The sequence below is a fragment of the Clarias gariepinus genome, chromosome 4, assembly GCF_024256425.1.
Source record: "Clarias gariepinus isolate MV-2021 ecotype Netherlands chromosome 4, CGAR_prim_01v2, whole genome shotgun sequence".
In the NCBI taxonomy this organism is placed as follows: domain Eukaryota; kingdom Metazoa; phylum Chordata; class Actinopteri; order Siluriformes; family Clariidae; genus Clarias; species Clarias gariepinus.
The window spans coordinates 9012295-9039678 of record NC_071103.1 but is presented as its reverse complement, the minus strand read 5'-3'; the positions used below and the strand labels follow the sequence as shown (position 1 = coordinate 9039678).

The window sequence follows — 27384 nt, the reverse complement described above, 5'->3', positions numbered from 1 at the left end:
GCATCTTGCTTCCAGACATGCATTGATTTTAGTTAATTTATTACTGTGACTGGAACATTTCCACTATTTTGTGAATACATATATGTTTTTCTTGTGTAATGTTTGGATGATTAAAGGCACAGTGGAATTTAGCCCCTGCCATTTTAAGGCCATGGTTAATGACAAGCTCTACAATTGTAGGCTGTGTTTCCTCTGGGGCAGCTTTATATCCTTTCCTCAATACATTACTTTCATATTATTACATATGAACATAGATTCCTCTATTTATGATTAACCTAGCCTTGCTTCTGCATGTTCAGAAATTATTAGCAATCTTAGTGGTGCTGTTGAGGTCAGGCCCTATGAATGCGTGTGACCATATCCATATTCATGAATAACACACGAGGCGTGTAATTGGTTGATGGATGATGTGAGAAACTCCCCAATCATTAGTGATGTTCAAGGTTCACCCGACAGCTAATTTAATAATTTGGAAAAATTAATGTTCATGTAATGACTGACACAAATAAAAAATTCATGTAGGTCACATATCGTAGGTCACTTAATGTGTGCAATTTGTAAACAACTGTACTTATGCTTTTGTTTAGATGAAAAGTTTTTGAAAGTTACAGTAGAATAACCTTGATGCAATGACGATGGACCAATGTTGACCACATGACAATGAACTTTGAACCTAAAATGTAATGTTTTAATAACCAAAAGTAAATTAACCACTGGACCACTAGAGAACCTGCTGTTGATGGAGGTAAATGTGCATGCAAAACAACAAGTATCCCAAAAACTACGGAATTTCAACACAAAGTTCAACACCACATATGGTTTTAGGAGGTAGAAGGAAACTGCGGACCCTGGGGTGCAAAGAGGTCAGGCAAGACCTCAACCAAACCGAGCTCAGGGGCTGTAATATGCCACTGTGCTCCCTGTTATGTTTAAAATTTGATGAATGAACTGCTAGTTCTGTCCACTGTGCTTCATCAAGCTTGCACTCCACTTGCACACAATGGAGTGTCAAAATGTTTTCTGGTTTATCCAGAGAACAAAAAAGTATGTGTGTCCTAAGCCAATGCCCTGAGTAAGCACAACATAAACATGTGTGTCGTCAACAACGCCCATGCAGGTCCATGCGGGAGCATGAGGGGTACATGTGCCAATACATCATTGAGCATGGGCCATTCAAACGTTCTATACACATCAGCGAACAACAGGAGGTATTCCCATATAAGGAATCAGAAAGGAAACAAAAAGAGAGACCAAAGAAAAACATCAAACAATTACGGATATTTCAGAAGAAGGTTTTTATATGTTTCAGAATGTATCTTTCCTATAGGTTTTTTGGGGGAAGTTATAAGCCTTAAACATCTCCAGGTCAGTGAGGTTGCATGTGAAGCACTGCTATACTATTATTCTATTGTCTAGATGAAGATAATTGATGGAGATGAATTAGGTTCCAGTCCAGGCCCACTCAAGAGCATTCACAGACTCATCCTGCAGCCACTACTATAATGCCTCAGCTGCGGTTTGGATGTGCCGCTTCCATCTAAAAGCCTGACTGCTACAGAAACAATTGTTCTCCATTTCAACACCTTTGGAGTTTTATCAGAGATCTTCAAGTGTTTGTTCTCCTCCCTGATTAGCCTCTTTTAGCCCCCATATTTGCTCGGTTTGGCTTAATGGCTAGATCTAGGAAGGGTTTTGTAGATCCTGAGCTATTGAGACAGGTTTCCATAAATATCCTTAATATGCTTTGTGCCTCTACAAACTCCGGCCATGGAGACATACAACAATTTGTTTTTATTCTTCTTGGCTTGTTTTTTGCGGTGATATACTGTAAACTGTTAGCTGTAGGCCTTTATAAACAGTAGTGTTGTAAAATGACCGCAGATCAGCTAAACAATAAAGGGACTGAAAGGATCCCTCTTGCACTATTTATAAAAGGCAACAGAGTGCTTCCGGGAACCTCTGCTTATTGTACCCTGTATTTATTTTTAAGCAATCTTTAATATTCAGGACAGATTTCACTCATCATCTATACCGCTTTATCCTGAATTCAGGGTTGTGGGGTCCAGGAGCCTATGCCAGAAGGCTTAGGGCACAAGGCAGGGTACACCGTGGACAGGGTGCCAATTCATCGCTGGGCACACACATACACTACAGGCAATTTGAGAAAGCCAAATAGCCTAATCTGCAGGTCTTTTGGAGGAAACCCACCAAGCACAGGGAGAACATGCAAACTCCATGCACACAGGGATGGGAATTGAGCCTGGCTGGGAACCGAACCTGGACACCAGCCTGCCGTCTCAGGACAAATATAATTAACTTAATCATAACAAAACATTATTTTATTAGTTGTTATTTATTTGGCTTTTAATATGCATGACTATATATAATAATATATATTATAATTTTATAATATAAAATATTGGTCTAATAAATAATATACAAAAATTGGAAATGTATTAACAACTCTTTAACTTCACCATTTAAGATTAACTTAAAAAAACAAGTCTATATTTAAACCTTCAAGCAGATTCAAAGACTTTTTCTAATATTATTTTCTGCATAACAAACAGTTTAAAAAGCTATTCATTTTGGGCCATGATGCAACATGAAGAAAAGTTGAAGAGATCCAAATACTTTGTGAACGTACTGCATGCGGGTTACAGTGGTATTTCTTTGATGTTAGCTCATCTGGAAACACTGCTACATTATGGCGCATGGCCCTGCCTGTATGATTTACTGTATTTTGCTTTAACCAGCAATCCACAGTCCCCTAGAGTTTAATGGTGCATCTTTCTGTTATGTGACAAAGATGCTAGTGGTGGAGGACAAGACCTTTTTCCATTAGCATGCACAACATGTAGACATTCAGTCTCCTAGGATACAGTAGCACTGTTTATAAAACAGTGATTACTTTGTAATAAATAATTGCCTTTTTTCATTCTTTCATCATTTCCTTTTTAAAAGATGACGTTACTAGGCAGGCTCTCCCTAATCCACTACTACTTAGTGGATTCAGGTAACTTTTTGCCAAGAATCAATTAAATTGAGACGTGCTTTTGCTTGTAGACGAGGAACAGTGGCAACAATTCTGTTCCGTATTGATCACTGTTATCTTGTGCACTGATCAAAGGCATGGAGTGTGATCCCTCTGTGGTACACTAACACTGGGAATAATACTGTAACATCACTGTTATCTTTATCGCTGATAAGGTGTCTCATAGGACATTCAAATGTCATAATTTGTTTCTGAATTTCAGATTATTTTTTGCTGACAGGGGTAAATCCCTAGCTAAGCTGCTTCCCCCTTACATCATAGACACTGCACTGTGGGGTGAAATCAGCTTCATGGTTATCTATATTACTTACAAAACTCATGTGATATAAAATACAATGGTCAAGACAAATCCAAGATCAGGACTAGTCTAGAGCGTTTTTTAAAAAGGCAGAATCCAAGTCAAAAAGAAGACCTCAAGTCAAGATCAAGTCTTAAAACTTTGGCAAACTTTCTGAGAGATAAAAGCAAGCCTTTATCTAAGTGGTTGGTTTCATATTTATGTTGGAACCAGCTTCCAGAAGAGATCAGATGTGCTAAAACATTAGGCACATTTAAATCTAGACTTAAAACACATTTGTTTCGATGTGCATTTATTGAATGAGCACTGTGCTACATCCAAACTGACTGCACTGTAATTTATTTATAACATTTTTTATTTTTAACTATTTTATTTTTATTTTAAATCCATTTTGTAATCATTTTAAAAGTTTTTACGTTCTTTGTTTTATTGCCATGATTATTTTCGATTTCGTTTTATGATTATTTACTTTTCTTTTATGTAAAGCACTTTGAATTAAAAAGATAATGAGACTTTATGATTATTGTAGTGATACAACGGAATTTGTTTGGTACCTCTCAGAGACCAGCAGCAATAATAAACATAAGAATAAAATAAAGAATAAACACAAGGTAATTGCACTAAAATGTATAACATTACATAATAATTACAATTACCACTGTGTATAAAATGTGCTATATAAATAAACTTGCCTTGCCTTGTCATATGTATTTAGCATTCAAAAAAAAGATGAAAAACATTTCTTTTTCAAGCGCTCAGTCTAGACCAGGGGTCCTAAAGAGCCACCATCCTGCAGAGTTCAAACCCAACCCTAATCAAACTCATCACACCTGATCAAGCTAATCAAGGTCTTTACTCAAGATTACTAAGGATACAGGCAGGTGAGTGTTTTTTTTTTCTTTTCAAAGAGTTTTGTTTTGGTAATAATCTTGTACATGCTGTTGCTGAATATTAACTCTTTCTTGTTTTTTACTGAGTATTTTGCAGAGTGAAACAGCGCCCCTCTGGGTGGTACGTTGTGAATGTGTGGTGAAACACGGTATTGCATCCATAGGCCAATGTAAAAAAAAAAAAAAAAACCCTAACCAATCAGGTAGGACTATCAGCATACTGTACCATTATTAAACTTTTACTTGTCACCACTATGCCAAGGAAATCCAGGGCAAAGTTGGCTTTCCTTTCGTGAAAAAAAAAAAGAGGAATTAGCAGTCAGACGAGTCTCCCATTATACCAAGTGTGAGCTGTCAAGACCATGGCAAGGGAAGCTAGATGTTTTTTCTCTGCACACCAATCAACAGCATGTTGTGGACATCATTAGGTATTTTGTTTTCATATCAATGTTAGGACCGCATCACACTCTGGCAAAGGCCATGAAGTTCCCACTGCATCCTAAAAATATTGCAGGATACAGGGGGAACAGGGTCAAAATGAAAAACTGTGCATTTATCACGTTCATGCCTCACATCCTAGACATGCCCCTGTCAGGTTTTTAATGCATCTAATGCATCATGTTGTCACTATTTCCTATCACTCAAATGATTATGCTATTACTATGTCTAATCAGATTACACCATGCTCTTCCAAGGTGTTTATCATGCTTATGACATTGCCATTGTGTTCAGTGGGTTGGTATAAATACAGCAAGATATGCAATGTTGATAAGAAGTGATGGTATGAGGAATTAGACCCAATATTTTTCTGAACATGACATAGACGCCTTGGTAACCTGCTGCATGTGTGCTATAACCGTCTTAAGCACCAAAAGAACACATTATGAATGTAATGTGGTCCTCTACAATGTGACATGGACCTACCATGGTCATAGCACAATCCTAAAACTCAGTCAGAGTGGCGTCCAATCGTCCGCACCATGCTTGTGGTATGTCAGTGAGGTCTGTAAGAGGTGTCAGTTACACCATTAACTGGTCAATGCTGTCGTTACTACAGCCTATCGAGTTCTCTTTGTGTCTTGGTCTGACCACATCCTTACCAGGCTTTATTTTTACCTTGTACGTAAATGGAGACAATATTATGTCTCTTTTCCGGTTTCCAGTACATAATGGGAATCTGGCTCAGATTGGGCAAACTTTTTGACAAAACTGCCACTAGAGCAGCATTTGAAAATTGAACATAGAAGAACAGAGGATAGAGAGGAAAAATGAGAGTCGAACATTTAGTGAGGAAAATTATGTCCACATCGAGTGGCTAGGTGGTAGTGTGAAACTTTTAACTTTCTTCTTAAACTTTTTAAACTGCTTATTGTGCTTTGTTTATCTGGATTTAGCCAATTGTGTTAGTTTATTGCATTTGTTGTTTTACTGTGGTTATTCACACATAAAAAAGACACCATGTACATAATGAACCTTTGATCTAATTTTAAACGATGGCGAAATATGGAAAGTATTTGTGTGGGTCAACTTTGTACAATGGCGTTTGTAAGTCATGTGATTAATACATGTGACATAATGATCTTGTCTCAGTTGACTTCCTCAAAATCTTATACGACTCTGGTTTGATTATAACATTTTTTACATTGTATTGTTTTAAGTAACATTTCATGTTCCGGAATGTCCACAAAACGAGGTCGGTCTCCTCAGGAATGTTCTTGAAACCACAAATCAATGTTATCTGTCAAATTTTTCTTCAGTCTTGCTTCAATCTATAAAGCCTGGAAATATTTTGGCATCATCCAAGTCCATGAACAAATGCTTTATATATCCTATTTCTCCATGTGGTGTGCATGTGGAGCACCTGTAACGTTCATACTCACTTGCTAGTAAAACAAGCTAAACTTACCATGTTGTATGTAGTAATTCGTGTGTTCTCATTTATGCGAGTACAATAATACCAAGGTAACCAGGTTCTTTTAGTTCTCTTAATTTAAGAGAAATCTCATGTAATTTCAGGAACCAGTGAGTTAACATATCTGACTATCATGTCATGGTTCTGAATTGACCTCAGCCATGTGTGGTTTGGGGCATGAAACATGTTATGGAGGTTAAACCAAAAAGAAAGGGCCAGCTCCCTTCCATGCTATAGCGCCCCTAGTGGCAGCTCTGAGACTGCAAAATGCATTTGATTTATGTGTCGAGTCTTGCATAGCCTCGTACCCCATGGCTTATTCACTCTCACTCCTTTATCGTTTATACCGCTTTATTCTGTATACAGGGTCGCCGGGGGGAAGGGGGGTAGGGGGGTGGAGCCTATCCTAGGAGACTTAGGGCACGAGGCAGGATACACCCTGGACAGGGTGACAATCCATCGCACACACATTCACACTACAGGCAATTTTGGAACACCAATTAGTCTAATCTGCATGTCTTTGGATGGTCTTTCAAATGCTATGTTTCAGGCTTTGGTCTCCTGCCTGATCATACTTTCTCGTGACTTTGACTCCATTAGCTGTGGTCTTGGTCTTAATTGGTTCTAAGGTGGGCTTGAATAGACAATATGCAAAGCCTACTGAAAACTGAAAGAAAAAAAGTGGATTAGTTACTTCTATATGATCACCAAGTACGTTGATCAGCTCTCAGGGATTGGACTCTTCCAGTACTGATCAAAAAGCTGCAGTGTAAAAAAGACTTTTTGTTGTTGTTGTTGTTGTTGTGGCTATAGAAGTCACAATGTTAGCCCGAGCAAAAACTCCAGAGCAAATAGTAGGGGGGAAAAACAACACCTCTACCGGCAGCATTCCTCACATTCTCCTCTAGGCCTCAAGGACATGTTTTTCGTTCTCTTCCACTGCCAAATTAAAGGCTAAAAGAAAAGAGCAGAGGGGGATGAATGCAGGAAGGAGGAGTTCAGGTGTTCAGAACAGCTGGTGGAGGAAAAACACATACGCTGATTCATATTCCGAACCATCTAACACGAATGATGAAAGGTCTCCCTGTGATCGCGCGCTCTATTTAAATGAGCATCGTGCCCGTGCACAGCTACACACCCACACACACACACACACACTTATATGCATGCATGCTGCAAAGACCCGCCAAGCACACACACACACTGTCACACACTTACACAGCTTTGCAGATCATCTGAATACACAGTGTCAGGAAAAGCCAGTATATCCAAACAGCAGTGTTAACTGACACGCAAACAGCGGAATGAGGTGTCATAGTGTAGCAAACACAGCTATACCAACACGGAGGGAGTGCGTCACTGAGTCATTTCACTCCACAGGGTTTCCTGCTGGACAGCACATTCACAAGGTCAGGAAAGGTAGCGCTGTCATTATCACCATATAAAATCATGCACTGTTGGATGATTGAGCCACTCGCCCTAACATAATGTAAGCCTTTTATCCTTTCAGCTGTTTAAATTTAATACCCTGTAATCATTTTATAGTACAATCTGACATAATAATAGTACATTTTTTACACCATGCATCAAAATCCAGTCTTTATTACAAATTTTATATTCAACCTTCCTAAAACTGAAGGTTATCCTTTAACACTCTGGCTTTATCTGTAGACACCGCTGGGGCCCACAGGATACACAGGGTTGATTATTATAATTTTTTTTTGTTCCAGCTGGATTTCATATAAATAGTGCATGTGTTCATTAATCACAGCTTTTGTTCGGGTAAAACCTGGGATTTGGTGATGCAGCAGGCCAGTTGTATATCAGCATCAAACCACAAGAGGTTAAAGTTAATGAACCTAAGAGCTGTTTACTAGTTAATTTAATATGGATAAGTATGAGTAAGTTGATTGGCAAATGAAACTAAAGAGCTTTTTCCTTAAAAAAAAAAAAAAGAAAAAAGAAAGAAATGTTTGCAAAAAATGATGTTTGCATTTAGTCCTGATATTGTGTTTTCACAAATACGTCTGCATAAGATGTACATTTCCAATTAATGAAACATAAATCAGCCTAGAATTGGTGTATTGGTGTATTGGCTATACAATACAAAGCATGTGAATGATTAAACTGTATTTTCTTTGTTTTTATGGCAATTGTCTCCCCCTGGTGTTCAATAGATGCACTGCAGGTCCATTAGTTTTTAACTCTATTCATGTCTTAATCCAGTGGTTCTCAATACGGGAATGGGGAATACAGACATGACAGGTGGGGCGCAATGAACGGGAGGGAATTAGTGGAAAATAATAGGAAAGTACCTATTCTAATTCATGCTTTTCTTAATTTATTTATTTAATTTTTATTTTCTTTATCGGACACTCGAAACTAAATAATGACACACAAAGAAATGGATCAGTAATACAAGTAAATTAAAATAACATCAGAGAAAAAGTGGAACCACAGTGCAACAATAACGGTTTAACGGCTTCATGTTAATTGCAGAGGAACAATATATAAGGAAACATTCGGTATTATATATGTAGTTTCATTCATTCCAATGTGTATGCTGATGTTTCTGTATTTTTTTTTAGGCAGTACTAGTCTGGCATTTCTAGTTTCCAGTGTGGTAACAAAGTTGCTTTTTAATCCTTCAGGCGCTGAACAGAAGGGAAGATCAATATCGTTCTACGCTTTTTGTTGGTGTGCGGCATTTTGCGATTATCCCTAAGTCATTCGTTGCGCCGTAGAGAATAATGGTGTTTATGCTTCTAAACATGTATAATTTAAGGCGGATGTAGCTTAAAGACAATGTAGAGAGGAAATATATGTGAGTATCTTATTTTCGGGTTTATTTACGCAGCTATTGAATTCGGAGATGCGAATATCAAACTAACTTTACCGCCGTCACAAACACGTGTTATGCGCTAAAATGCCCCCCTGCCACGGATTGCCCCCCTACATAATCTCTATTAATTATTATATTAGGACATACATTTAAAGGTTTATTATTATCAAATATATTATTACTATTATAATTAACCCTAGGCACGTGACAGCCGTCGAGACGATTAATACAAATCCCCCAAAAATGATTATTTTATGGCACATTTATTTTGCAGGGGTTTGTCAATGTACAAATAACAAATTATTAATCACAAATTACACTAAATAAATATTGTTTGTGGTGAAAAATTACAGGAAACGATTTTTATCATAAAATAAGCAATATAAAAATATACATGTTGTATATGAAAAAAATATATAGGCTAATTTATATATTTTTTCTCCTATACAAATTATTTTTATATTGCTTACTTTATAATTAAATTTATTTGTTATAATTTGTCATTTGTAAACCATAAACCTATGAATTTATGTTCTAATATATTATTTGAAAGAGATTATGTGTGTGGGGGGGCAATCTGTGGCAGGGGCATTTTAGACCATAACACAGTAGCGTACTGTATGTAGTGAGCATAATAACATCAATTAAAATGATACATTTGTTACATGGACCACAAAAAAGCAGGTGATTCAGCACTATCAGCCTAATCAACCAAAAATCCAGCCGAAAGGAAAACATGATGAAGCCTACTGTATGTTGCGCTTGGATTCATGGTGGGGATGGTGGGGGCAGAGGAGAGACCTGTGTGTGTTTTGTGTCTTAAACCGCTGGCAGCAGACAGCATAAGACAAAGTAGGAAGACACTTATCGACAACACACCCCAGTCACGTTAATAAGCCACTCGACTTCTTTGAAAGAAAGCTCTAGATAAGTGACGAAGTAAGCCTGTTATAACAAATGCATGTGTATTTTATCTGTTTTGAACTTGGTGTTATTTGATCTTACTGGTCTAGAAATTGATTTTTCAATAAATAGTAAACTTGGCCGTTTTGGTTATCATTTTGTTGACAAGTGGGGCTTGAAAATTCGCCCACCTCCTTAAGTGGGGAATGACAGAAAATGTTTGAGAACCACTGTCCTAATCTAATTAAGCAGATAATAAACACGTCCTTTAGGGGTTAGTATTGTACAGTGCATTACAAAAATAAATAAATAAAATGATGTGAAAAAGGGTAATGTATTCACATATATTCACTCAAGATTTGTTAATTTTTATGTTTTTAGGATATTTTTTTTTTTAGGGAAAAAAATTACAATATTTCATAAGATCAATCAAAAAAGATTTACAATACTGAAAAGTCCAGCTTTTATTAAGTATGTTTATTTATGCACACAATATGTGGCTGGGGTTCTGTTAGCACAAATTACTGCATCATTGCAGCATGGCACGGAGGAGATCAGCCTGTGGAAGTGCTGAGTCATTATTGAAGACTAGGTCACTTTGATAGCAGCCTTCAGGTCATCTCTATTATTGGATCTATTATTTGTTGATTACCTTCTTCTTGACAACACCTCACAGATTCTCTAAGGGGTTCAGGTCAAGTGAGTTGGCCAATCAAACTCAGTAATATCATTGGCAGCAAACCAGTTAGTGGTAGTTTTGATGCTGTGGGCAGGTACTAAGTCCTGCTGGAAAATGAAATCTAGCATCTCCGTTAAGCTTGTCAGCAGACAGAAGCAGAAAATCCTTAAAAACCTATTCTGATAGACAGCTGTGTTGACTTTAAATCTGATAAAAACACAGTGGAACAACACCAGCTGATGACATGGAACTCCAAATCATAACTGACTGTGGAAACTTGGACACTGGACTTCAAGCAACTTGGATTCTGTGCCTCTCCATCTTCCTCCAGATGATGGAACCTTTATTTTCAAATTAAATTCAAAATTTACTTTGATTTAAAAAGAGGACTTTTGATCAATAAGCAACAGTCCAGTTCATTTTCTTTTTACCCAGGTAAGATGCTTCTAACATGGTCTCTGGTTCAGAAGTGGTTTGATACTAGGAATGTAACAGTTGTAGATATTTGTGTGTGGTGGCTCTTAATGCACTGACTCCAGCCTCACTATACTTGAATTGGCTTTGCTTGACAACCTTATTAAATCATTCCGGTTGTTTGGGAACTTTTTCCTGCCACACTTTTCTCTTCTAGTCAACTTTCCATCAATACACTCTTTGTGGAGGGTGACCATGATCGTCTTCTCCATGATTGTGGTTGCGCGTACTGAACTAGACCAAGAGATAGACTGTATTTATACTGTATTAGTAGTAATATACTTTAAATGAAATATACCAGTTTTTTTTCAGATACTGAAAGCTATCTGAAAAAATAAACATAATAAAAAAAAAAAAAAAAAAAAAAGCTATGAAATACACTGCCTTGCCAAAAAAGTCACAAATTAATATCTCTTTGAACTGTCTTTTGCTTTGATTACGGCATGTATTCAGAATCGTATGGGGTTAAGGTCTGTGGTGGCCAATCCATGTGTGAAAATGATGTCTCATGCTCCCTGAACCACTCTTTCACTGTTTGAGATAAATGATTTCTGGCATTATCATCTTGGAACATGCCTGTGCGATCAGAGAAGAAATAATCCATTGCTTTGAAAAACCTGGTCGAAGGTGTTCAGAATATTGAAAACCTATTCATAAATGGCATGTTTGCATCCTTTAGACAGTTGCAGGATCAATATGGTCTGCATGCAAGTAACCTTTTTAGATATTTGCAAATCAGGGACTATGTAAGAAAGTATATACCCTGTTTTAATAAGGCTAATCCTGCTAGGCTGGATTAACTTTTGTGGCTTGGGGGTGGGGTCAGACATCTGGTATCACTATTATACAACTCATTGCTATCAAAGAACTTACCTTCTACAGAGAGTTTAAAATTGCAGTGGGAACAAGAATTGGGGGAGGAGATATGTTTAGAACCATGGACTGATGCACTAGAAAATATTTATACATGCTCTGTCAACTCATCCAATTTAAGATTATCTATCGACTCCACTATTACTAAAACAAAATTACACAAACTTTTTCCAGATACCTCCCCATTTTGTGACAAATGACAGACAGAGTTAGCCACTCCCTTACATAGTTATGTTCTTTGTACTTAATGAATCTCATTCTGGACTGAAGTATTTAAAACTCTTTTGATATTTCGAATTTCTGATAAAATCATGTCACTCCAAAAATCGCAAAAAACATGGTTGTCCCCTAATGTTTTGGATAACGACAAAAACCCTGTCAGCTAAATTATGGTTGGAAGAATTGATTAATGTACATTTGAAGAAAAAAATTTCTTTATGGTAAAGAAATTGGACAAATTTGGATTTGAAAGATTTAAAAATGATTTGATATCCTCTTCTCCTTTATCTTGAAAAGGCAGTCTGAGTAACCATGCGGTGTTGACCGCACCATTAGAGTGGCATGATTTTTAGTCCCTAGGGTGGGCAGGGAGGTAAGGGGTTGTTTTGTTTTGTTCCTTATGTTTGTGGTGTATGTATGTTTATTTTTATTCTGCTGTTTGTTATTCAGTTTATTTATTTTTGTTTATAACCAAAATCTTGATATGTAACAATATCTGTTGGATTATTTCAGGGAAAACCTGAATAATAAAAAAAGATTTAAACTAGAAAAACCTGGTCATGCAGTACATTCAAGTTGTCATCTGACTTTAGTTTATTGCCATAACATTGCTGAACCTAAACCTGAAGCAACTCCAGATCATGCCACTTTATGAGTTCTACAATTTTGTTTTTACAATTTGATTTAATTAAACATTAATTGATCTCAAACGTTCAATCTTTTTATTTCCCAACCGCATTTCTTCCTCAAAAGTTTTAATGTGTTTTATAGGTCTTAACCCAATGTAGTAGTTTCAGTAATCTCCTTAGTTCGCTTTGCTTGGTGCAGGACAATAATTTGTCCTGTAACATCTTTGCCATGACCACAGAATATCAGGTCTTCAAACATAGTGGTTAAATCAATAAGAAGCTCCTCACTGCATCAGTTAGAGTTAAATAACTTGTTAGATGAATCATATTAATCATTGATATCCAATGTAAATATATTTGCTTAGTTAAATCTAGGAGGTGACTTTTTTTCTTTCGGTTGAGCAGCATTTTTCACTTTATGTGTAATGAACGTTGAATGAGTTTCACTTTTTGAATAAAAAAGTACATTTCACAATATATATTTTTAGATGCACTGTATATACAAGGAAACATTGCTATAAATTAAAAGACCTACTTTCATTAAAAGCTCACAATGCATTAGTGCAAATAAGCACACAAGGCTAGAAAACATTTTAGGATTTAAATACAGATTGAAGTCAACAGTATAAAAAAAGTATCAATTTCATATTTAATAAGGAAAGGGTCACACTTAACAATACTTTTATTGAATAAGAGGACTGAGATTGTGCATCACTGCAGCTCATCAAGGAATGCATAAAACATGTAGCTTGCCTGTTACATTCAATCTCGATCGCAGCTTTGATGACAGACTCCAGGGCACTGAATCTTGTGTCTCAAAGTAGTGCTAGAAAATATACTCAGCAAAAAAAGAAACGTCCCTTTTTCAGGACTGTGTATTTCAACAATAATATTGTAAAAATCCAAATAACTTTACAGATCCTCATTGTAAAGGGTTTAAACAATGTTTTCCATGCATGTTCAATTAACCATAATCAATTAATTAACATGCACCTGTCGAATGGTCGTTAAGACCTTAACAGCTTACAGAAAGTAGGCATTTAAGGTCACAGTTCTAAAAACGCAGGACACTAAAGAGACTTGTCTACCGACTGTGAAAAACACCCAAAGAAAGATGCCCAGGGTCCCTGCTCATCTGCGTGAACATGCATTAGGCATGCTGCAGGAAGCATGAGGACTGCTGATGTGGCTAGGGCGATAAATTGCCATGTCCGCACTGTGAGACGCCTAAGACGGCGCTACAGGGAGACAGGAAGGACAGCTGATCATCCTCGCAGTGGAAGACCACGTGTAACAACACCTGCACAGGATCGGTACATCCGAATATCACACCTGCGTGACAGGTAGAGGATGGCCACAACAACTGCCCGAGTCACACCAGGAACACACAATCCCTCCATCAGTGCTCAGACTGTCTGCAATAGACAGTCCATGAGGAGGAGATGCACTGCAGTACTTCAAGCAGCTGGTGGCCACACCAGATACTGACGGGTACCTTTGATTTTGAGCCTTCCTTCATTTAGGGACACATTGTGAAACATGTTTAGTTTGTCTTATGGTGTTGACTCCTTTAGGGTTCATATAAATATTTACACATTAAGTTTACTGAAAGTAAAAACAGTTGAAAGTCAGAGGACGTTTTTTTTTTTTGCTGAGTATAGTAGGGTTTATCTGTTTGAACTGATTTAAACATTGCATTTAAGTTAACTCTCCTGACCACTTATATAAATCGTATTGCAGGCAGCAATCGCCAAAGCATGGGTCGTTCACTTCTGTTCTTTCCTGCACAGGATTAATACATACAGTATAGAAATGTGTCCAAATAATTTAAACATGCTTCTGTATATGATCTGGTTAACCCTGTATCTTCACCAGCTGATTAAGACTCACATTAAAAGGTCAGTATTATAAAGCTTAATTTCATCTAATTGATGTTCTTTGCTAAATAAATTAAGGACACTGTAATTTATTAAACAAGAAGTCATATGCAAGCTCCTGTGAATAAATTATGATAGGAGTGCACATTATAAATAACCTGTTATTATAATCAGAGCTGGTTGCTGTTACAGAAAAATAATTACCAACATGCCCTTAAAGTCTCTATACATAAGGGAAAATGACAATTAAGCCATTAGGCAAAACACCAGATGTGTTAATGAGATTCGTCAATAAGTGATTTCACTCAATGGGTACAAAGAAATGGAGAGTGTGTTTGGTAAGGTAATCTGTTAAAATTTCTCTCATGTATGCAGACTGTTGAGCCACCCTGTAGCATGCTGTCCCTATGGAATACTGACTTGCACAACAAGCAAAGCGTTGTGTATTTCTTTAATGAAAAATCTAATTTAATTATGCAGTTAATCCAGTCAGTATAAATGGAGAGTCTGATAATTAGCTCCAGACAGAATAAGGTTATGCTGACAGCAAGACTTGTAACCCTGCATTTTCAGGTTTATTCCAGGACTGTGATCATTAGAGGGCACTGTTCCCCAAGAGTCATCTCAGCAGTCAAGAGCATCTAAATCCCAGTACTGACCTTAAAGTACGTTTTTCTAAATACTATTCCAAATCAGAAATAAAGTGAGCCTGCCAAAAAAAAAAAAAAAAAACTAACGAACTTGAAATGGACACAATTATGAAAATAGAAACTGGCAGTCTAATTCAGCATTAGGAAAAGGCGAATATGACGCTGAATATGACTGGTGCAACTTTTTTGAGAAAAATTTCCAATGCCTGTCTAAATCATAGCAACTCAACCTTGATGCACATTCAGAGCAAAATGACTAAGACCAACTCTCCAGAAGAATCCTTATAACCACAGATCACACAAGACAACAGCTCAAGTTCTCAAAGTTTATTTTACATTTCAAGACTTCTTGCTTGCAGCTGAAACCTAAAAGAGGGAATGAAAGAAAAGCCATTAAGTGCAAGTGGCAAAACATCCAGAACAAACACATTTATAGAAACCCAAAAATGCTTATGCAGCAAACAAAGAATGATGGCTGCTTGAGCTCTGAGCTCAAAGCTGGCTTTTGTACTGTAAGCCACCCTCTGCACATAAACACAGTGTGTGCCTTTTTCAGTCACGTCACTCATCCGAAAAACAATACCTACAAGAAATGGTTCAAAAGCATTTCAAGGTGCCCACCAACCACCCGATTGCCAGTCAGGAGCTTTAGCAGATGTACATACAACCAAATTCTTTACTTGTGCCACCGGAGATCAGGGTGTGCACGACTCTAAAGCTAAAAGTGCAGCGCTATGCGATGCGCCCCAGAAATCAGGTTAGCTTATCTGAATTCAGCTCATTATGGAGATCAGGCGGAACAAAATGCTGCCATACGGCTGCTCAGCCAGCATGAAATTCAATCGACTTGTTTACTTCCTGCAGCCCTGGACTGTCATAGCACAGTGACGGGCTGCAGCAATGGGCCGAACAGCAGCTTGAGCTTCTGGGGTGGGGCAGGTTTGGGGAGTGGGGGGGGGGGGGGGGGGGGGGTTAGTTGACAGTTACTGCATCCCCCTTGCTGTGTGCTGAAAGTTTTAGGAATGCCCTAGCACATCTGGCTTAAGGTTTTTCAAGTGATGGATGATTGCAGGATTCAGGTTATCGCTCCTAATGCGCATCTGGAGTGACTTCTAAGATGAATACTGATGTGCCAATTGCAATTCTCTAGCCTGAGGAAACCTTAAATTCTCATTACAGTGTTTTACGCTCTGTGGGCTTCTGAAACGTAGACCCTCTGGTTATGATGCATGTGATAGTAGTTTAAAAACTGTGTGCAGCTAGTTCAGATTACGCTAACCGAAATAATATTCAGTGCGTCTTCGTCACCTGGCCGGCAATTCTGTCCAAGTCCCTGGTGCCCTGTGGGGTCAGTCTGCGACCACTGTAAAAAGGGAAAGGGGGTTTAGAGTGTCATCAGCTCAAGCCAAAGAGTGTCAAACAACCATTTGCTTAAAATGATAACCGCATCCTTTTTCCACTGTTAAGTCTACTCACCCGTTGGGGTCCTTCTCCACCATCTTAAGACTCTCCAGAGCCTGAAGCACTTTGCGAGCCACATTCTTGGAGCCCACGCTGAAGTGAGAGGGGCACACACCATTCCTCTTACGGCCTCCATAGATCTTGATCATGGAGCCTACGCCGACACCACCGCGCAGATAAAGGTGACGTGCTGTGGAGGCTGAAAAGAAAAATAGTGCTTGTTTTAGCACCAGGAGAGCAAAACCCATGCGCCATGGTATGCTCATTCTTTAAGGCTGTAAGGTTTAGGGAACAATAGTCATGATGCATTACAGGCAGGGGCGTGGTCATTAAAGTCATTTTACAAACAGTAAAAAGCACAAAAAAGTTAAATTTAAAAGAAAAAAGTAAAAATGCAAACTTTTTTAGGTTTTGCAGCAGAGCATCAAGGCTGAAGTAATTGTTGTAGAGAGCTTACTGCATCCCGTAGAACAATGTTCATACAAGTCTCACCTTAAAACATTACTCAATAATACCATTTGTACATGTACAAAATACTATTCAACAAATGAAACTATACAAAACACTAATTCTACCAAACTTAATTTATAGTGGAAACTGAGATAATATCCTTCAGTTCACTTCTGACATACAATTATGACTAATCTCCAAATCTTCTGAGGCATAAAAGCAAAACTAAGGACCAAGAAAAATAGTCAATCCTTTCAGTCTACAACATTGTTCAAAGAACCAAGGTTTAGAGATAAATAAAAATGGCTTGACTCATTTAGCTACAGATTAGTCCACCAGTCCAAACTTCACAACCAAGCAGATCAACATTTGCACTGAGAGGGCAATTATGTAAAATTACATTAGTGACCCAATTTCCAGTTCAAACCCCTTTACACTTTATGCTTTTAAATCAGTGGGCAAATTCCACTAGCATTCCTCTACTCTATTGGACAGTATGAACCTATATGCTGCCCTAAACGTTAATATTCAGGGATGCTTTGCTATTTTTAGCCACAAATGTGGGCACTTTATTTTTTTTAAACTCAGGATTAAAGTAACGGCTCTTGACTTTGGCTGTGTACTCCCATTAAAACAAGTCCTCTCCTGACACACTGCAGCTTCACACAGTTTTCAGCTTCACTGAGATGCCTGGTTTAATTTATTCCAGTTTGTATATATTGCTACTTGTTACCACCTGACAAGCTCCAAGAAACAGCTTATTCTCACAGGTAGCATCTCATAATTGGAAAGTCAGATTACGGATAGTTGAGTTTCGAATTTGTTAGACCTATGCTTTAGCCAGTGGTAAAGCACTACATGTCAATACTGTTTTGACTAAAGCTGCATAACAGTTTAGGCTTCCCTTAGAGGTTTTTATCTGGAGTCCCAAGCCACCTTTTGCTAGAGCTTGCTAACAAGTACAGTGTGATGTTAAAACCCATCAAGCCAGGCAACACTAAAAACTAAGTTAAATTCATTGGATCAATCATACAGTCAAACAAATATGACGTGAAAAGTATTAATCTAGAGAAGCACTGTATGCAGCATATTCCACTTAGAGGAGCCATTATCTGTAAAGGCCAACAACAAGTAAGAAACAGCAATTAGTAAATCCTCATAACTGAAAAGCCTTTTTTTCTACTTCAGCAATACATAAAGAATTTTAATTACACAAGCAAACAAAACACAGATACTCTCATCATACTGTGCTACAAGTCCAGAAAAAGCAATTATTAGAATCAAACACTTCAAGTGGTCCAATTTGAGCTTTAACTGTTCTGGCTGCACAAAATATAAATCCATTCCTGTTTTAATAATAAAGTCAACAGCCTACCTCTTTAAACTGCACTTTAAAGAATGTTAGACTCACCAGCTCTGATGTAGAACCAGTTGTCATCGCAGGGTGCCAGCTCCTTGTGCTTAGCCAGCTTAACAATGTCCACCCAGTCTGGCACCTTCAACTTTCCTGACCTGGCACAGAACACACTTTTTACTACATAATAACCATAGTCTGGATTTATAGACTAAACATAAAATTTGCACACATCCAGCAGCAGAATTAAAGAAAAGCATGTATGTCATTAGGTATAAATGTTCCATAAATTAAGCACAATAAGAAACTTGAATAAAATTTACTGTTCCAAAAAATAAATAAAATCAATACAACACGCTAAAGAATGCTTCCTGGAGGCCTGACATCTGAGATTACACATTGATGTCTATAAGTAACAAGTAAGCTTCAACAAGGAGCAGAGCTGCACAGTAAAAATTTTACTTGCAATATGGATTTAAATTATAGAATTGCAAAAAGATACAATCAAAGGTCTGTCAATAACTTATCTAAAAAAAAAATTAAAAAAAAAACAACAAAAAAAACCTAACATTTAAAGTACTAAAATACTGGTAAACATCCCCTGATATGCTGCCCTAACAGGAGTATTACATTTCAAAACAGATCGTCTGCATCAGTATTTCCACCGCTGAGATTACCAAATTCTCTCTTCATTACTAAAATCAGCAGTCTTGAGTTTTACTTCTGTCCAGCTACACATTGGTGATTTTCTAAGGAGATGTGGTGCTGTGTTTTTTACCCAAGATCCTTTTGGTTGTTTAAAAGGAGTTACTATAACTAAAAATTGGTACAAACAAAGGCTGCTCAAATTCAGACTCATTGAGCACAGTTTGTAATTCACCCCACTTAAACAACCACTAAGCCTAGCAATAAAAAGAAGGATCGACTTCAGAACTCAAGGCATTTTGAAATTTTAGGACCCAGAAGCTTCAGTAGGGACCACGTAATAGTAGTAGTGGAGGTGGAAGCTTCAGGTGTTTATCATCCAACTTAAAAACATGGGTAAATGTTTTTGCATTATTAACTGCCATAAATGTTCTCACGAAGGATGTAGAAAGCATGAATGGAGCATGATTTTTAAGTTCTGAAGTAAAATAGTGGAACACAGGCTGCCTAGCATGGCATAAGTAGCAGCTTTAAGACAAACAACAATCACCATGAGCAACATTTCCCAAGTGTTCATAGCATTTTTCACCTAGTTTAACACGCCATATTGCAGGGTTTCTGCTACTCAACTAAACTTGCACAACTAACTTGGAAGCACTAAAAATCTGTCTGTTTTTAGGTAAATCAGCTTATGAGATGCTAGAGTTTCATGCCTACTGGGTGGTCACACGAGTTGAAGTAAAGCACAGATCCATTTAACTAGATGATAGACAGCAAACTCTCACAGAGGAACAAACACTGCACCTGTAACCTGCAGTCTAGCTAATCAGGTATCACAATCAAGCATTCTTATGCTGCATACCACTTATTCTTTTAATATATATTTTTTAACTACCCTTTTCATGGGAAATTTGCAAAAGGGGCAAAAATTTGAGCAGAGGGTAAAAAAATCCCATGCAGAAGTAAATGTATAAAGCTTACTGTTTGAATGGGAGCACATCATATAGTTCACATCACTTATTTAAAATAGCCAATGAAACCAGACTTTTCACCACTAATGAACATCACGCCTCCTGAGGTGTTTTAATTGCTGTCTGGATGCAAGTGATTCATTTTGAGATGTGTAACATTCTATTTTATAGATGTAACCCTAATAAATTGAGCTGCAGCAAGTGCAACATTTTAGAAAAAAAGAGTGCTGGATGTAAAAAGTATAACATTTATTCAGACATAACTAAAATCCGATCACATCTAACCCTTTCTCTGACTGTACCACATTAAACTAATACTATACTAACATTCGTCCTAAAGGCCACTGATGATGCCGGACCTTGTGTTTTAGGATTTTTAAGACTTACTTCTTCAGGAAGGCAGCCAGCGCCCGGACAAACTCCTGCTGGTTGACGTCTTTTACTGTTACACCACCGCCTGGCATCTGAGGGAGAAAAATATAAAGGGCAGAGTGTATCTTACATAAATGTTAATGTATGATGGAGAAATTAACAGTGGTCAATTTAGCTAACGAGCTTCCTACTTGGTGCATCTCACATTGGTTAAGAAACCCAACACCCATAACTAATAAAAAATACTTCTTAACTTCACAGACTACACTACAACTAAAATTTACCAACCAAAATATATTGTGGTATTTTTTTTGGTGCCTTGTCACTTCACATTGTTTAGCTAGCTAGCTTAGCACGTTGTACTCCTCACCTCACATGTGAGGGCTAAAACAGCAACGAAGCCGACAAACAATTTTGTACAAAAACATTAAACATACAAAAACGCAAATTAACGCCTGGAAACACGACGATTGACAACAGTAAATTAAAGTTATACTATTTTACACAAAACGCATACTGGTTAGCATTTAAAGCTTCTTTGCGCGCTAGGCCCATGCTAATTGCTAACGCACGGGCGCAGCCATTGAAAGCGTAACTCACGCGTTTATTATATTATTTCAAAATTCAGCCGTTATAGCGTAACCATTCATTCAACGAATCATTATTAAAGACAACATAAAGCGTTTGAGTCGTCGCGTATTTATTTCGAGCATATTATATGCTTAAAATACACATTTAATCAGGGAGAGAAGCGCACACTAGTTTACCTTGCTTGCGGACAGCAAAAGGAAGAGGATATTGAGGGGTTTCCCATTGGTGTTAACAGGGGCAAATCACGGTAGATATCGCGAGAGTACGAACACGGCGTGCGCGCTAGAGCGCGAATTTGTAGTAGTGTTTTTTTTTTTTCAAGATTCAAATAACTTTATTAATTCCAGAGAAAAATTGCTTTTTCTTTACTTTTGTGTTCGTGGACCTCTATATAAGCCTTAAGTGAGCAGCAAGACCACTATACAAGTTTACTTTACGAGGAAACTCATTATTCAATTCTTATGCACTATTATCATCTAATAGTATACAATATTTTGGCTATTTATTAGAGCAATTTACTGTCTTAACTGACTCAACTGATCTAGAAAAATATATATAAAAAAGAAGATAACATTACATTTCAAACATTGAAGGACCAGAAACCAATCTCAGAAAATCTTATCTATGTCTATATGTATATTGTCACATCATCATGCAAAACTTGCTCAACAGAATTTAATAAACTTTGGCAGTCCTTCTGTGTTTGTCTGAAGTTAAACCTGCCCTATAAATGAAATCAAAATGTTTTACAGAAGTGAAGTTATGTTGTGAAGTTTTGTGCCAGATTATAAACCGCAGGTTTTGCCAGCATACAGCAAATGCATCAAACTCTGGCGTGTCTTAAATCGACCGCTCTACAGAATTTAATGAACCTTTTGCAGTAATTAGATATCTGCCTGAAGTTTAACCCGCACCATATGTGGAATTGAAATGTTAAATAAAAGCGGTTATAAGCAGTAATGTGCCGGATTTAATAGTCTACTTTAAAATAAGCTACTAATAAGCTACTTGGTCAATGTTACCTGCACTAATAGATATTAATAAGAAAAGTTAAACTGAATATTTGTACTGTGATTAGTTTATATTTTCACAGCTGAAATAACAGCGCTGAGGTAGTATAAGTGAATTTTAACATGCTGAAGTCGTTTTAAGACAAAACCTAATATTTATCTGATCTACTTTTTTGATTTCTGTTATTCACTCTCTGATTACAGAGGGAGTGTATTTTCTTCTAATAAAGGAAGTACAGTTAAGTGTAAACAAGGTGTAAGATATCCGACCTTACAAAATTTTATTTAGTTCTGCCATACAGAAAAACAGGCATCAAACTAAAATACATATTTCACAGATTTCACTGATCAGCTTATTTTTAGCTTTAACCTTTTAACTATTTCTAAGAATAAAATAGATTGCTATTAAAAATCAAAATTATGATTATTTATAAACCCTTTTTTTAGTTAGTCAGATTTGTTGCCTTGCACCTCCAGGGTCAGAGTTGGTCTTGGGGTCTGTGTGCATGGATTTTCCATGTTCTCCCCGTGCTTGGTGGTTTTCATCCGGGTACTCTGGTTTCCTCCCACTGTCCAAAGACATGCAGATTAGCCTAACTGGCGTTCCCAAATTGGCCGTAGCGTGTGAATGCATGTAAATGCGTGTGTGAATGTTGACCCAGAGGTCCCTCCACAGTTTTAAAATGGGAATAGATACAATTGTATTCACCATTGACATCCATAGCCCCAATATCATCCCAAATTGATATTTTCTTTTCTGTTGGGATAACAAATGGAAATGGTTTAATATATATTTTTATGTTTTCATTGAATTATTTTATGTTTTATAAGCACTTATCTGGCCGTTTATATTTTTTATTAAAAATAGCCTACAAGATTTCCAAAGATCAATACTGAGTAGCAAACTTTTGTGATGTTTAATATATTTTGAGTATTGCATTTAAGGTTCATTGTACATTGGAGTAGTGTAACGGTTAACCCCTAGAGGGCGCTAAAGCGCCTGGGTTTGTTTTATGTTGTAGTTTTGTTTTAGTTGGACTTCATGTCCCAGACTGCACCTCGGTCAGGTGACATAAGGATTCACCTGAACCGAGGTAAGCTAACCAAGTTTATTATAAATAGCCTGACTGGAGCACAGTCAGGCGTCTAGCTTTTGTTGTTATATATATGATTTATGTCGGTGTTTATTCATGTGTTTTGTGTTAATAAAAGCCATTCTTGAAACGCCAGCTCGCCTCCTGCAAATATGCCACGACCGCACATACACCGATTGAGGAATCCTAACAGAAAGCTAGACCGTAAAAGTGGCATAGCGGAGGTCGCTCCCCCAGATGTTTTTTGGGGGGGGCGCTATTACCATCTCGTCCGAGCTGGCGAAATGGATACAGGACAGCGAGGAGCAAGGAGAGAGGGAGCTGTTGCAGAGCTGGGAGGGCTGCAAGCTCGCCGAACCGGCGGACTGGCTGGGAGACAGCGAGAAGCAGCGAGAGACAGAGGCGCGGCAAAGCTGGGAAGGCTGCAGGCTCGCCATCCGGCGGACGCCGTTTAGAGGTGAGGCAGCTGAGGGAAACAGGTTCCCACGCTCCGACGAGGAAGTACGGGCCAGGGAGGTCGGGTACATCGGAGGCGAACGGGAACAAGAGCCCGAGGAGGAGCGAGGTAAAAAGGAGGATGGGACCCGGGAACTGCTCAAGTTCTGGGCAGAGGTGAATGGGGAGCGCATTCGGGGCCTGCAAGAGCAGGTGGAACAGCTCCAACACCTGCTCATCCGACTCCACGAGAGCCAAGCAACAGGCTCTGAGCCTCCTCCTTCTCAGCCTCTGCTCGAAACAGAGGACGACGGGCTTCCGCCACCTCCGCCTCTCTTCCTCGTTGAAGACGCGTTTCCTCCACCTCCGCCACCTCAGCATGACGCGGAGGACTACGCGCCGCTACAGTACGGCGACGAGGACGCGTTTCCTCCACCTCCGCCGCCTCTGTCCGATATGAGGGACGTCGCTTCCGCTCCACAGCCGCCCTGTGTAGCGCACGTCGCTCCAGCTCCTCAGCCCGGCTGCGAGGACGGCACGCTTCTTCCTCCGCCTCCCGGCTTTGAGGACGTCGCGCTTCTTCCTCTGCCTCCCGGCTTTGAGGACGTCGCTTCAGCTCCTCAGCCGCCGACGGACGCAGCGAACGACGCTCCGGCTCCTCAGCTGGGCTTCGAGGACGGCCCGCTGCTTCCTCCGCCTCCCGGCTTTGAGGACGTCGCTCCAGCTTCAGCTCCGCCGCCGCCGTCCAGCTCAGCGCACGTCGCTTCAGCTCCGCCGCCGCCGTCAGCGCACGTCGCTTCAGCTCCGCCGCCGCCCAGCTCAACGAGCGTTGCCCCAGCTCCGCCGCTCAGCTCAGCTCAGCTCAGCGCACGCCGCTCCAGCTCCGCCGCCGCTGCCCAGCTCAGCGCACGCCGCGCCAGCTCCGCCGCCGCGCCAGCTCCGCTACCGCCGACCAGCTCAGCGTACGCCACTCCAGCTCCGCCGCCGCGCCAGCTCCGCCACCGCCGACCAGCTCAGCGAGCGTCGCTCCAGCTCCGCCGCCGCCGCCCCGCTCAGCGAGCGTCGCTCCAGCTCCTCAGCCGCCGCCCAGCTCAGCGAGCGTCGCTCCAGCTCCTCAGCCGCCGCCGAGCGTCGCTCCAGCTCCTCAGCCACCGCCGAGCGTCGCTCCAGCTCCTCAGCCACCGCCGAGCGTCGCTCCAGCTCCTCAGCCTCGCATGGGGGCTTGGGCTACCCAGCCTTTCCGGCCCTGCTCGCGAGAGGGGATCGACCGCCTCAATGTTGGGGGTCCAGACTGGGACCGCTGGGGAGGGTGTCCCGGTCCTCCGGTAACGCTCTGGAGGAGCGTTTTTTAGGGGGGGGTACTGTAACGGTTAACCCCTAGAGGGCGCTAAAGCGCCTGGGTTTGTTTTATGTTGTAGTTTTGTTTTAGTTGGACTTCATGTCCCAGACTGCACCTCGGTCAGGTGACATAAGGATTCACCTGAACCGAGGTAAGCTAATCAAGTTTATTATAAATAGTCTAGCTTTTGTTGTTATATATAGGACGGCCCGCTGCTTCCTCCGCCTCCCGGCTTTGAGGACGTCGCTCCAGCTTCAGCTCCGCCGCCGCCGTCCAGCTCAGCGCACGTCGCTTCAGCTCCGCCGCCGCCGTCAGCGCACGTCGCTTCAGCTCCGCCGCCGCCCAGCTCAACGAGCGTTGCCCCAGCTCCGCCGCTCAGCTCAGCTCAGCGCACGCCGCTCCAGCTCCGCCGCCGCCGCCCAGCTCAGCGCACGCCGCGCCAGCTCCGCCGCCGCCGCCCAGCTCAGCGCACGCCGCGCCAGCTCCGCCACCGCCGCCCAGCTCAGCGCACGCCGCGCCAGCTCCTCAGCCGCCGCCGAGCGTCGCTCCAGCTCCTCAGCCTCGCATGGGGGCTTGGGCTACCCAGCCTTTCCGGCCCTGCTCGCGAGAGGGGATCGACCGCCTCAATGTTGGGGGTCCAGACTGGGACCGCTGGGGAGGGTGTCCCGGTCCTCCGGTAACGCTCCGGAGGAGCGTTTTTTAGGGGGGGGTACTGTAACGGTTAACCCCTAGAGGGCGCTAAAGCTAATCAAGTTTATTATAAATAGCCTGACTGGAGCACAGTCAGGCGTTTAGCTTTTGTTGTTATATATATGATTTATGTCGGTGTTTATTCATGTGTTTTGTGTTAATAAAAGCCATTCTTGAAACGCCAGCTCGCCTCCTGCAAATATGCCACGACCGCACATACACCTATTGAGGAATCCTAACAAGTAGCTAGATAGCTAATAGTCAACGGTGACCTAAGAATGCAAATCTAAGGATCTAAGATCTAAGGATATAAGTTATGTTTATCTAGAGCATTGTTAGGTTGAGGAGGTTATATCTACCCAGTAAATCATAATCATGATGGCACTTTAGCTTGGCAAAGTGATTATTGATCAACTCGAGAATCGAGTATATACGAATATACGAATCTCTCCATGTCACATGTGTTCTAACATTCATAAATGACACTTATTTGGTCTGTCGGCCACCAGCATGCATGGTGTGGTACTGAGGAGGGAGCAGATGCTTTACAAAATACACATTCAAAACCAATCACAGAAGCACTTTGAGCAAGAAAACAGATCTGATAATGCTGTCATCCTAAAAACAACACATTAATCCAAATGGCCTCTGAACCATCCATGTTGTTTTGTTCACAGCTAATGCGGGCTACAAAGCTGACTAGCTTCTCACAAGACTGAATCCCAAATCCCTCTTTAACCCCTGACAAAGGGCACTACTTGGTGTGTGGAACAAAGAATTGTACTACCTACAAAGTGCATTATCTTACCATTTAACAGTATTTGGAATTCAATCCTAAAACCCTGAATGTTTTACAGCAGAATATGTGAAAATATAAAGTAAATCTCGTACATTTCTCAGGACTTTTCCACCACCTCCATGGTTTATTCTTCACCTTTTGGCTAGACAGTACCAGGAAGAATTTAAATCTACTGTCACCCCTATAAATTACACTAAAGTGCCCTTTATGGGTCGGTCGCTAACTGTCACTCGCTAGCTCTGGCAGTTGCAGTTAGGAAGTTCCACTAGTCGTGGAAGGATATGTGTTGGTAAAGCAAAATATCTGGTTAAATAACTGGTTGTTTGAATTGTCCTGTGACCTTGGTTGACTAAAAAGGCGCCTATTTAAATAAAATGCATTATTATTATTATGATTATTACTATTATTATTATAAAAAAACAAATCATAATCTGTTGATAATAAATTGTGTTTGTAGCACTGTCAGATAAAAGCAATATCACACTTAAGGTCGTGCTGTTGTGCTAAATATCAGCTGTGATACATGTGATATATTCAGAACTCATGCCTGCATTCTCATGCCTACGACCCATATTCAGCACAACAGCACTCCCTTGCATGTGATATTGCTTAAGTACTATATCACAATATCCAAACTCCCAGTTCGGACAGTACACAAGATTTACTGTATTACTGTATAAATATATATTTACGAGTTTTATATAAATCTCTCTGTCTCTCTCTTTCTCTCTCTCTCACTCACACAAACACACAAAATTCTATTTTCTCCAATATCTCCTGGCTCAGCTGGCTCATCATGACCATCAGTGCCTGCTCTGGCTGTGTCTCAGAACAAGAGAAATTTGTCTAGATATCAGGATTACATGTGTGAA

At 39.8% G+C, this 27384-nt stretch overlaps 1 protein-coding gene across 2 annotated transcripts; it reads right to left on the bottom strand.

The window, feature by feature from the left end:
• Positions 1-15613: 15613 nt before the first annotated feature.
• rps19 (ribosomal protein S19) lies at positions 15614-21380 on the bottom strand. Of its 2 annotated transcripts, none has more exons than XM_053495353.1 (6): positions 21322-21380; positions 20570-20646; positions 18624-18724; positions 16778-16961; positions 16581-16664; positions 15614-15667 (listed from the first exon to the last, which is right to left on the bottom strand). In XM_053495353.1, exons 2-5 carry the CDS (start codon positions 20644-20646, stop codon positions 16592-16594), a joined length of 435 nt encoding a protein of 144 aa, XP_053351328.1. In that variant the 5' UTR covers positions 21322-21380; the 3' UTR covers positions 15614-15667; positions 16581-16591. The 2 variants fall into 2 exon arrangements, with proteins under 2 accessions (XP_053351328.1, XP_053351327.1); XM_053495352.1 differs by having other exon boundaries at positions 16610-16664.
• Positions 21381-27384: the final 6004 nt, after the last annotated feature.

Excerpts from the sequence above, each read along its gene's own strand:
- rps19 (XM_053495352.1), bottom strand. The coding sequence starts at position 20,646 with ATGCCAGGCGGTGGTGTAACAGTAAAAGACGTCAACCAGCAGGAGTTT. Across the intron at positions 18,725-20,569 it reads CTGGCTGCCTTCCTGAAGAA|GTCAGGAAAGTTGAAGGTGC; the intron begins GTAAGTCTTAAA and ends GTTCTGTGCCAG. Across the intron at positions 16,962-18,623 it reads CTGGTTCTACATCAGAGCTG|CCTCCACAGCACGTCACCTT; the intron begins GTGAGTCTAACA and ends TTTTCTTTTCAG.